At 38.3% G+C, this 12216-nt stretch overlaps 2 protein-coding genes across 5 annotated transcripts in view; both read left to right on the top strand.

Moving 5' to 3' along the window:
* Positions 1-845: 845 nt before the first annotated feature.
* On the top strand, positions 846-11229 carry LOC111436806 (protein GFS12). Of its 4 annotated transcripts, none has more exons than XM_023074553.1 (17): positions 847-1053; positions 1172-1344; positions 1440-1522; positions 1712-3829; positions 4036-4363; positions 4447-4662; positions 4803-4875; positions 4961-5166; positions 5250-5312; positions 8041-8249; positions 8327-8438; positions 8555-9076; positions 9275-9585; positions 9687-9930; positions 10002-10075; positions 10413-10548; positions 11026-11229. In XM_023074553.1, the coding sequence occupies exons 2-17, from the start codon at positions 1213-1215 to the stop codon at positions 11173-11175; spliced, it is 4977 nt and encodes a 1658-aa protein (XP_022930321.1). In that variant the 5' UTR covers positions 847-1053; positions 1172-1212; the 3' UTR covers positions 11176-11229. The 4 variants fall into 4 exon arrangements, with proteins under 4 accessions (XP_022930322.1, XP_022930321.1, XP_022930320.1 ...); XM_023074552.1 differs by having other exon boundaries at positions 847-1054; positions 1141-1344; XM_023074551.1 differs by having other exon boundaries at positions 847-1084.
* An 811-nt stretch (positions 11230-12040) lies between these two features.
* The window catches only part of LOC111436929, a 2657-nt gene continuing 2481 nt past the window's right edge, over positions 12041-12216 (top strand). The window contains exon 1 of the mRNA XM_023074721.1: positions 12041-12173. Coding sequence (XP_022930489.1) covers positions 12143-12173 — 31 coding nt within the window. The 5' untranslated portion in view covers positions 12041-12142. The remainder of the gene's footprint in view (positions 12174-12216) is intronic.

Here is a 12216-nt window from a genome sequence, read left to right as displayed (position 1 = left end):
GGGGGGGGGGGGGGGGGGGGGGATTTTGCGTGTGTGAAGAAAGCACAAGCAGAGACGCGGAAAGGGGAGATTCCAACTTCCAAGCGTCTACGCAGCGTATCCAGTGCCTGGCCAAAACACCCCTAATGAGTTACCAAAATAACAACTTTGCCACTACGGAACCCAATGGGTTGGACTCGGCCCGGAAGAGGAAAAATCTAGGAGGCCACGTGGAAAAGAAGTATTGGTTAAGAGAGTGAAGCGAGAAGAATTTGAGTTCAAGAAGTTCTCACGCAGCGCTAGAATCCAGTACAATGCAACAGAATTTTCTCAACCTCTCATCTTTGTCTTGTCCCGCAAGTAAATCAATATTTTCAACACATGAATCACACGTGTCACTTCCTCTTCTTTCTACACATTTACCTCCCTTCCTCAGATAAAACTTATAGTACATAGCTAAGTAACTTTATTTACAGTTCTGTTCAAACTACGAGATTAAAACAAAGAAAATTACCACAACGGTTACCTCTTTAGGGTAAAGAAAGAGGAACTGTTGACCAAAATTAAAAAAGATTTTAGATGATGAAATATAACGTGAAGACATGTAATAAAATCTGTCAATATAAATAAATAATAAAACAAGAATAGAATAAGGGCGATTGTGACCCAGCTCCATGAAGGATTATTTTCTCATCCTCTCTTAAAAAAATATATTTTATTGTAAGATAAAATTTAAAATCTATTTTTGTTAACTATTATTTTAGTTTTTAAAATTTTGCTCCATTTTTGAAGACCTACTTTAGTGTAGATAAGAAGAGAAAAAATGGTTAATTTTAAAAAATCAAATTTTATCCGAAGGAAAAAGAAAAAATCAGTTTTTTTAATCCTGGAATACCGGCGGCGACCGAAAAAAGTGATAGAGCGCGCGCTCGCGAGTGGTAAAGAGAGAAAAAGAGGACGAGGTGGCGGTGGGCTTTGGTGATTGCCGGTTGAAGAATTCCTATTGTGAATGTGCAGATGCGAGATTCATCAATTTGACCAACTACATAAAATCTGTTTTTTGATCGAAGAATGGTAATCAGTCGGACTTGCAGCTGAATGATGGGTTTGATCCGTTTCTCTCTACAATTTGAAACTTGGGTTGGACGTTTCGTGGAGTTATAACTCATTCATGAACGATCACCTGTTGCAGGAAGTGTTCAAGTTTAATGGAGTACAAGTAATTTCAATCAAATGGAAGAGCAGTCGAGGTTTTGCTTCGAGTGTCTTAAAGGTCGAATCAGAGTCGATTTCTCCGACCGACTCATAGTCTCCTATGCCATCTCCGACACGGCCCTGCCCTTCACCTCCACCGCCGTTGTTCAGGTCTCGTTCCCACTGGTGCATAATCTTAATAGGAATGCGTTTAAGAGAGTGCATTAGAAGATGTTCTCTCGTTATCTGATTATTTTTTCGCGCAGGTGTCAAATGGGGAAACCTCAGGCTCTCAATTTATGATCGTGTATCTGCCAGGCCATGATTACTATTGCATAACCAACTATGTGTATGGTCATCTTTTTCTCATTTTAGATTTTAGCACACTTCTGAACATTATTGCTCTCAAGCGTCTCAAACTCGGGAACCAGTTTGGATAAGCTGCTTGATAGTATCAGATGAATTATGGCTTTCTCCATATTCGTTTACTTAATTTTTTTCAAGGGAGAATTTAACACCATCCCACTCCCCAATGCAGGAATGAGTATTTACTGGACAATTTCAACGGTGGTAACGAAGACAGTACTCACACTATATCTCAGATTAGTGGAGATCAAGTTGAAACTCAAGGGGATAGTCCTCATAAAGGTTCGTTGTATTCGCCACAAATTGGAGGGAAATCACTCACTGACGGTTCTAACTACAACCATTCCAGTAGGCTCTCTTGTTCGAGGATAATCAGTTCTTTGGCCCCCATTGCCCGTATTAGCATTTCATCCCCCTCTACCTTTGATGAAATTGCATCCAATCTCTTGTCTGGATCTTTAGAAGATCATATATTGCACTCACTTTGTCTCTTAATTGAAGGAAGAGCTTCAGGAAGGGACTCCATAAATTTTCTTAGCTTAGTTGGAATTCCTTCTTTTCAAGAGACTGTCTTCTTGAATTGCTTGAGGCATCCCAATATCGTGCCTGTTCTTTCAATGCTAAGGACTCATGGTTATACCAATGCAATATTGCCTACGACTCCATACACATTAGAGAACATTCTCCATTATAGTCCGGATGCCATAAAGTCTGAGTGGCATATTAGGTTTCTACTATATCAGCTACTATCCGCCCTTGCCTTTATACATGGCTTAGGGATCTTCCATGGCAATATATGCCCATCCAGTGTGATGTTAAATGAGATGTGCTGGTCTTGGCTGCAAATTTGTGATATGCCTGGGTTAGTGTGTGATTTAAATAGGAAAGAAAAAAAATGTTCGATGGCTACATCAGGACAGATACATTGTTGTGCAAAGGATTGTTCTTCCAAAGCTCTTTACGCTGATTTGAGTGTTTCTTCCTCAATAGACTGGCCGTCTGATTTTATGCGATGGTGGAGGGGTGAGTTGAGTAATTTTGAGTATTTACTTGCCTTAAATAGATTGGCTGGGAGAAGGTGGGATGACCACAAATTTCACACAATAATGCCATGGGTAATAGATTTTAGCACAAAGCCAGATGAGAGTTCAGATGTCGGATGGCGGGACTTAAGCAAAAGCAAATGGCGATTGGCAAAGGGTGATGAACAGTTGGACTTCACCTACACTACCTCTGAAATCCCACATCATGTATCAGATGAGTGTCTCTCTGAGCTGGCTGTCTGCAGCTATAAAGCCAGAAGGTTACCTTTAAGCATTTTACGTATGGCCGTCCGTTCAGTTTATGAGCCCAATGAATATCCTTCTAACATGCAGAGGCTTTATCAGTGGACCCCTGATGAATGCATTCCTGAATTTTATTGTGATTCTCAAATATTTTATTCAATGCATGATGGTATGGCTGATTTGGCTGTTCCTCCATGGGCAGGTAGTCCTGAGGAGTTCATTAAATTGCATCGTGATGCTCTAGAAAGTGATAGAGTCTCAGAAAAACTCCATGAGTGGATTGACGTCACGTTTGGATATAAAATGTCAGGTGAAGCTGCTATTTCTGCCAAGAACGTTATGTTGCCTTTATCTGAACCTACGCTCCCAAGGTCGATGGGACGTCGTCAGCTCTTTAGTCGACCTCACCCAAAACGGAAAGTTCCAACCAAGAGATCATGTCAAAGCCCTGTAATGTCAGTTGAGAATCAATACCATGCAAGTGAAGTGGAAGATAAAGATATTATTATGTCTGAAATATCCTATCTAGAAGAATTAGAAGAAGCATCATCATTCCTTGAAGAGGCCAGACATTTAAATGCTGTTTATGGCTATTATGCTAAAAAATTGGAAGATATGACTTCCAAAGAGGTTTTGTCGGCTGAGAGCTTCAATAAATGTTTAACCAATACTTCTGATATATTTGTACAGCATGAGCTTCGAACCAATATTACACTGAGCTATCTTCTTGAGCATGTTGAAGTGGAGGGTAAAGATTCAATTGGATATCAAGACTTGTTATCATGGAGAGAAAGAATATCTCAATTGCAATTTTCTGATGGTGCTGCGAATGATATCTTTTCTATTGGTTGTATTCTAGCAGAGCTTCATTTGAGGAGGCCACTTTTTCATTCTACCTCATTGACTATGTACTTGGAAAGTGGCATCTTGCCTGGCTTTATGCAAGAACTTCCTCCTGATATTAAAATTCTTGTTGAAGCATGCATCCAAAAGGACTTGACAAGGTGGAATTTTGAGGCTTTTTACTTTTTGATTACGTTAGTTGTAAATAGGAATTACAGTTGTTCAAATATATAGTGCCTGGTGTCTTTTGATTTTGTTTCTACCAAGTAGAATTTGTCTTGTGTATTTCACTGGTTGTAGGTTGACGAGTTCATATGCTATGGACTCTACCTGACTAACTCTTCCTATTTTATTAAAACCTGGTTAGGAGGCCATCAGCCAAAAATATATTGGAATCACCTTGTTTTCCTGCTACAATCAAGTCATGCTACTTGTTTCTAGCTCCACTTCAGATTCTTGCAAAAGATGTTACCCGACTTCGTTATGCTGCAAATTTTGCAAAACAAGGGGCTCTCAAGGCAATGGGAGAATTTGCTGCTGAAATGTGCGCTCCTTATTGTCTGCCTCTTATATTGGCTCCTCAGTCAGATGCGGAAGTAGAATGGGCTTATGTACTACTAAAAGAGTTTTTGAAGTGTCTGATGTCTAAGGCAGTGAAGACTTTGGTTTTACCTGTTATCCAAAAAATTTTACAGGCTAGTCATGAATTCCTTTTGTCTATTTCATTGTATTATTAAAATTTTATATATCGCTTTACTTATTAATATTTTAATTTCAGGTTCCTGGTTATTCACATTTGAAGGTTTCTCTTCTCCAAGATTCATTTGTAAGAGAAATATGGAATCGGCTTGGTAAACAAGTGTATATGGAAACAATTCATCCTTTGGTCGTGTCTAACCTATCTGTTGCTCCACATAAGAGCTCAGCAGCTGCTGCTTCAGTGCTTCTTATTGGCTCTTGTGAAGAACTTGGGATGCCTGTTACCATTAATCAGGTTTAACTTGTATTGAAGTCTTTGGACTTTGATGATATAAAAAATTGTATTTGATATCCATATGTGCTCATCGTAATTTGTCTATAAGCCGTGTATGCATGTGACTCACTGCAGTTATAACTGACTCTCTCTTGTTCCAGACAATCCTGCCTTTAATTAACTGCTTTGGGAAAGGAATCTGTGCAGATGGAATTGATGCGCTGGTTAGAATTGGTATTCTTGATTTGTTGAGTGGTTGGTATGGCCTCTTTTTGAACGTAGACATGTTCAGTTAAGTAATTTTAATTCTATTGTTTAGGTGGTCTTTTTGGTGATATATTCGTTGTCAAGCAGATGCTTCCATTACTCAAGAATGTTGTTAGGTGCTGCATTAAATTTTTTTCTCTGTCCAAACCTGAACCCATGCAAAGTTGGAGTAGTTTAGCCCTTATTGATTGTTTCACCACATTAGATGGCCTTGTTGCCTACTTACCAGGTGAAGTGGTATTAAAGGAGCTTATTGAGGTAAATTTTTCTAATATACTCGGGCAAAGTTGCAAATGTGAATTGATGTTTCTGAACTTTTGGTGCATCCTATGGTTATGTAGGGCCAGAAATGTTTGCATGTCATGGTGCTAATTCAGAAGAATTTGGATGTCTCAGTGCTTCAGGTTATTCAAATTTCTCACCACAAAGCATGCATGCATTTGTATATTTGACCTAAAAATAAATTTGAGAAGTTCATTACCACCAAATGTTTTTCGACCTAGGTAAAAATGTGTATTGCTAAATAAATGTTTGTTGGTTAAGGTTCTTTTCTAGTTTAATATTTACTGGTTCTTTGAAAATATGCGTGATCTCTTATCTCCATTTAGTTGGGAATTGAAGTACGTTTAGAAGATTGGATAACACTAGATTGAAGGCTTTTCAGCATTCTGTTGGGAAGAAGTGGTGTCTCTTTTAAGATAAATACTGGGAAGATGTCTGATAAATATGCGACCAATTGGATCACCTTTGCATCTTTAGACGGTCTGATTTCTTGTAATCTTTTTCATTTTATATTAATCTTCTTTTCCTTCGTTAATGTAGTATGTTTCTTGCTCATATACATTTTTCGTTTTCATAGAGAAAAAAAAAATAGATGTTATGGTTGTCACGACCTGATTATTGAGGCTTCGAAAACTGAATCGAGACTAAAAAGACGATAGCGAAAACAAATAAAATTAATAGAAAAATAAAATAGAGGTTAAAAATTCGATAAAATTTAAAACAAGAAAAAGAAGTCAACTAACACCAAAACTAAATTCAAATATAAGATGACGTTGTACAACATTTTACAAACGGGAAATACAAATATAAAAGAAAATACAAAAGACTCCAAATGTGAATACGGACTGATGCTCTGGAACGATACCCCTCTGTGACAATGCAGCTTTCGAGCACCTCTCCACCTTGACCAGTACCTAAAAAAGAAAGAGAAAAAGGGGTGAGTATAAAAATATACTCAGTTAGCAACCTACTTGTAGGCTCTCATTGCTTCCTTCTTCTAGTAGATGCCCACGACTTTCCTTTGGTCTATACGAAGACCCAATTGATTCCTCGTTGATCATCTACTCGTGTAGTCCCTAGTCCCTTGTTGAGACTGGTTTACAGCGTCACGACGTCGACCTTGACCCGTTTCTACACTCAATAGAAGCTATTCATGCTAAACCACCTACCTGCATAGTCCCTGGTCTCTACCAAGACCGGTTTACGAAGTCGCAGCGTCGACCTTGATTCGTTTCTACGCTCAATAGGGGCTCTCATCTTGACACCTACCCTTGTAGTCCCTAGTCCAACAAGGACTGGTTTATAGGTTCACCTATTTCTACACTTGATAGGGACTCTATTCACCTACCTGTGTAGTCCCTAGTGCAACTAGGATTGGTTTATAGGTTCGCCTGTTTCTACACTCAATAGAGGTCCATGTCTTGAGCTAACTACCCATGTAGTCCTTAGTTCTTCTCAAGAACTAGTTTAATGGGATTAGAATGTCGGCCCTGTCCCGACTCTACACTCAATAGTAACTCAACTAGTTTTGTGATTCTGTAGGCTACTTAAAATCATGTTAATACACTGTGGAGGACTACTGGGTTCTTAGGGTTGTTCATGCGGTTTAAATTCCATTTTCTCAATTCCAGGACGTTCTAGGTTAGCCTCTCAGCTTAACCAATCCCTTGGTGCACATAGGTCTGATCTCTAGTTCTACATGTAAACAACACTAGCTATAGCGCCCTAATCTTAACTGTGATCTTGATACATGCTCTACTCGAAAAATACATCTATCAACCATCTCTAACACATAAATCATGTCTACCCGTTCACAGATGTTATTTAAAAAGGTATTCCTACCAAGCCTTAAAGCATGAAAACCATAACATAAATCATACACACAATCAAACAATCAAACAAGCTCAACGGGGAGATAACATCCATCAATCACTCAGAGCACAGATCAGAATATCCCTTCCTCCATCATACCACAGCGGACGACATTAAATTAAACATGTTTCTCAATTCTCTTGCTCTAAGAGCAATTTTGTAATTTCATCATGCACATGTCATAATCACCAAAATTGTTCATTCTCAGTTCTAATCACACATATTCTAACCACCTAAGGTCCATCATGCTTGCATACTAGCTTGTCCTAGTGATCACTACCCGTATTACTTACCAAAAATCCAGATGGTTACTAATTGGAATGAAGCGTGTCCTGTGAAGCTCGCTTTTCCACTAGTTGGGAGCCCCATATTTCTTGAAAGCTCGCTGGTAGGTCCTGAATCAAGTTAAATTTAGGCCAGTATCAAAACTGGGACAAAAAACAGTCGAACGGGAGTTAAATCGGGATAAAAGGGAACCTCACACGCTGATTCACGCGCCTCACGTGCTCAGAGGGGGTTCACGTTCGCGTATCATGTGTTGGGTGTAAGGAAGTCGCGCAGGGGTGCTTGACACGTGTCACCCACTGACGGGAACCCTTTGACTTCGATGGTGTGGGTTCGATCCCTGAAGCATGCAGATTTTTCTTGCCTTTTTCTCTGCGCGACACGCAGCTGACATGATAAATGTGTACTATCCAACTTTGACGAGAGTCTTAGAGTTTTTATACGAGTATAATTGCAATTTTGTAAATATATTAGTTGTATTGTCCTTGTTTTTTTTTTTTTTACTTTCTACTTAGGCTAACCTTGTACACTTGTATGTATTCTTTAGTGAATGGAACTGATATTTTTCTTTTTTCAAACCTTTAGCATTAATATTTACATATATTATATTTGAACTACTTGTTTTCCCCTTAATTATTTGCCAGCTTGTTAGTTATTGATGATTTGGAATGTAATCTGCTACCTGTTGACCAGGTCGCTGCCAGTTCTCTAATGACAGTTTGTCAGCTAATTGGACCAGATATGATTGCATTGCATCTTATACCCCAACTTAGAGAGGTATTCGATGAGCTTGCTTTTTCGCAGGAAGCTGCCTATCGATCTACTTCTCTTGGCAAAAACATGAAATTTTCTGGACCAAGCAGTGATGGAGATGTCCCAAATGAAGGCCGCATGGACCTTGTGTTAGCACCATCTTGACCCTCATTAAACACTGAAGTTTTGTTCTCTCATAACTCATATCTTTACTTTGAAATTGCAGACTGATTTTGTATCCTACTTTTGCATCTATTCTTGGGATAGAAAAGCTCCGACAGTGTTGTACTACATGGTTGCTTCTTGAGCAATATCTTCTTAGGTACCATCACTGGAAGGTAGGAGTAGCTTTTTAGGATGGTCTTGGATTACGCTTCTGTTGATTCAATCAAAATATAATTAAACCTGCATTTCGATTTGTTTATGCACATCTCTTAAGGTATTTTTGCTTTAGTGGGAATGTACAGGGGAGTCATCCCGATGCAGTTCAGATAAATTAATGAGCAAGAAGACTGAATTCAGTAAGGGTTCAACTAGTGAATACAGTCCTGCCAAACTTTTACTTAATGGTGTAGGGTGGTCAATCCCTCAATCACAAAGGGCTCAAGGTGCCAAAAACTTGATGCCCCTAAGACGGCTCCATGATGTTCATCAAGGTTCCATGCAAATGCATGCATCAATATGTCACTCTATAAAGCTTGAACCCTGGTTTTGGCTCCCTAGTATAGCATCTAGCTGGGATGGACCTGATTTTCTTGGCCGTGCAGTCGGTCTGAAAGAAGAACTTCCATGGAAAATAAAAGCATCTGTTATTTACTCAGTTCGTGCGCATCATGGGGCAGTAAGATCTTTGGCCATTTGTCCAGATGAATTTAATGTTTTCACCGCTGGAATAGGATCTGGATTCAAAGGAATGGTTCAGAGGTGGGAGTTGTCTGGAGTTAACTGTGTTTCTGGTTATTATGGCCATGAAGAGGTTTTCTTCTTTCTTTTCTTTCTCTTCCTCCTTTTGTTATCATAATGAGACCTCATTTTTCTTGATTAAATAACATGGGTTGTTTTTCTCTGAGTCCTTTGGAATTCAGAAATCAATTGACAGTTATATTCAAAATTTCCCGGTTGTTATTGGTTATGGAGTTCGTGATTATTTTTAATTTTGTTCTGAAACTTATAGGTTGTCAATGACATTTGTGTTTTGTCGCCTACTGGAAGAATAGCTTCTTGTGATGGAACTATACATGTCTGGAATAGCCGATCAGGAAAGCTCTTATCAGTATTTGCAGAGTCATCAGTGGATTCTGCACATCTTGCAAGCCCTTTATCTTCTGTTTTAAAGACAAATGCTGACCATGCCAACTCGATAAGTTCCAATTCATTGTCCAGTGGAATATTGACTAGTGCGTTTGATGGAAGCTTGTATACATATATGCACCATATAGAATTTGCTGAAAAGCTTGTAGTGGGCACTGGGAATGGTTCTCTGAGGTGTAAACATAATTTGGTTTTCAGATTGATTTTAAAGCTAATTTATATGAGAATAAAATAAACTCATGCTGATTATCTTATGGATAATTATTTTTCCACAGGTTTATTGATGTTTCTCAAGGTCAAAAGCTTCATCTATGGAGAGGAGATGGCATTGAGTCTGGTTTTCCTTCTCTTGTCTCGACTATTTGCTCTTGTGGATTTGACAAAATGGTTGCAGATGGTGCTTCGGCTATGCCTTCCTGGATTGCAGCTGGCCTAAGTTCAGGGTATTGTAGGCTATTTGATGCGAGGAGTGGAAATGTTATAGCCACTTGGCGGGCACATGATGGATATGTAACCAAGGTAATTTTAACATGCTTAAGAAAAACAGCTGTAGGATGATCTTGAGTTTGATTTGCCTTCTATGCTTCCAGTTGGCTGCACCAGAAGATCATATGCTTGTTTCTAGCTCTCTTGACCGGACTTTACGAATTTGGGATCTGAGAAGGTTTGTGCAAATTTTTATGCAAACTATATGCGCGTGCACTGAGTTGTGTAGTTAATAGAAGTTTTTAGTTAGATTACGTTAGTTTGATTTCTGACAATTCATCTGTTCTTCGATCATGAAAGTTGTCTGGCAGAGGAAAATAAGTTGTAGGCAGCAAAAGAAAGGATGCTTTTAATTTCAATTCTCTCCAGCAATACTATAATTGTAATACGTTTAGGAGCTCTGGATTGCCAACATATCAGCAAAAGGAACCATATTTTAGATCCAATTAGACTTATTTTCTTAAATAATATTGCTTATATTTCTTGGATGACAGCCTTTCTTATTTCTTTTGTAGGCTTTCCCCATCAACGCCAATTATATTGAGGGGTCATAATGATGGTGTATCTAGCTTTTCGATGTGGGGCCAAGACGTCATCTCAATTTCCAGAAACAAGATTGGGCTGTCATCTTTGTCGAAATCTGCGGATGAAGTAAGTCTTGAACACTTTTGAACATGTTCTTGTCAGTCGGTCATGTACTTTATACAATAAGAGTTTTCCTTTCAATAGCATTGGTTCAGGTGCACTATTATTATGAAATTGGAAGTAGATTTAGTATCGGGCTAATGCTTTAACACAATTTCTATGAAACCCTTCATCTCCAATAAATCATTTCTAAGTTTGGTGGAAAAAATATGATGTCCTTCACTTTGGTATACAGTCACTCAGAATTGTGCCGTTGGTTATACGTTTTCTCAAGCTTTGCTTGGTAACCATCTAGTTTTTGGATTTTGAAAATTGTGCAGGCTCATTTTTTCTGCTATAAATTTCATATTTCTTAAAAATTTAATTCTTGGTAAAAAACCAAATGATTATCAAACAGGTTTTAGTTTTTTTATAAGTTTTTAGTTGTGCACAAATCATCCATAATTCATGTTAAATCTAACTAGGTGGACCCATCATGCGCAGGATGGACAATATCGAATTATACCTCAGAACCTCTCGAGCGTGGACCAGGGAACAAGAAATTTATCAGTATTGTCTAGCATTAGTATTCTTCGTTATTCAAGATTATTTGTGGTTGGAACAGAAGATGGTTACATGAAAATTTGTTGTTAGACATGTTATGATGGTTGGAGAAAAGGGAAATGATTTCATCTTAGTTTTGTTCTATTGTTGGCAAAGGTGTGAATACTTGTGAGTAGTCACTATGAGGGTGTGATAAAATTTGAATTACACATTGTTTGAGATTTGAATATTTCAGGCAAGAACATTGTTTCTTGAGATTTGAATATCTCAAGGCAAGAACATTGTTTGAGATTCGAACCACTCCACAAGAAAGATCGATCATGTCTAGCTTGAATGATTTTTGTTGATCAAATATCTTAACGCAAGAACACTTGTTTGAGATTCGAATCACTCCACAAGCAAGATTGATCATTGATCATGTCGAGCTTGAATGATTCTACATGTAATCTAAACTGCAAATTGCAAAAAAAAAAACTTAGCCATTGGCTAAAGAAAAGCACAAATTTCTTTTACTATATTTTTCATTTCAAGTCTACGCATTCCAATAGTTGTAACATTCATATTTAATGACATATTTAATGACCATAATTAGCCATTATGTAAATGTAATCTAAAGTAAATAAAATGTCTTAAAATACAATAACTATAAATTATATTGAAAGGGAATAAAAATGAAAGAAAAGGAAATAAAAATAATATTTTAAGAAAATGAAAGAAAAGGAAAAAAGTGGTTGTGGGTATGGAAAAGGCAGCAGGGGTATCATATAACTTTTGGTTGATGAAGATATGTAGCTTGGGAGGTTACAAGAGTGAAGATTCTTATTCCTTGAACCCCGTTTTTTGATAGGTATAATCGTTTGCCATGTTGTGTTGACGACTGCAAGCACAGAATATTACTTTCATAACGGCAGAAAGTAATGCTTTGGCACGTCTCGGAAACCATATAAGAGGGAGGATGGTTTTCAGGCCTCATAATCTCACTAACTAAACCCCCATCATTTGGCCATTGTACTCTGTGTTGAACCATACAGTTCCTTTTATTGTACTCCCTTTTGCCATGGCCAATCTCCTTGGTGACGCTATGGACGGTACCTCTCTCCCTCTCCCCCCCCCCCCCCCCCCCCCCCCCCC

This window comes from Cucurbita moschata, unplaced genomic scaffold, assembly GCF_002738365.1.
Source record: "Cucurbita moschata cultivar Rifu unplaced genomic scaffold, Cmos_1.0 Cmo_Scf00060, whole genome shotgun sequence".
Taxonomy (NCBI): Eukaryota; Viridiplantae; Streptophyta; class Magnoliopsida; order Cucurbitales; family Cucurbitaceae; genus Cucurbita; species Cucurbita moschata.
This window is presented reverse-complemented; position numbering and strand designations above follow the sequence as displayed.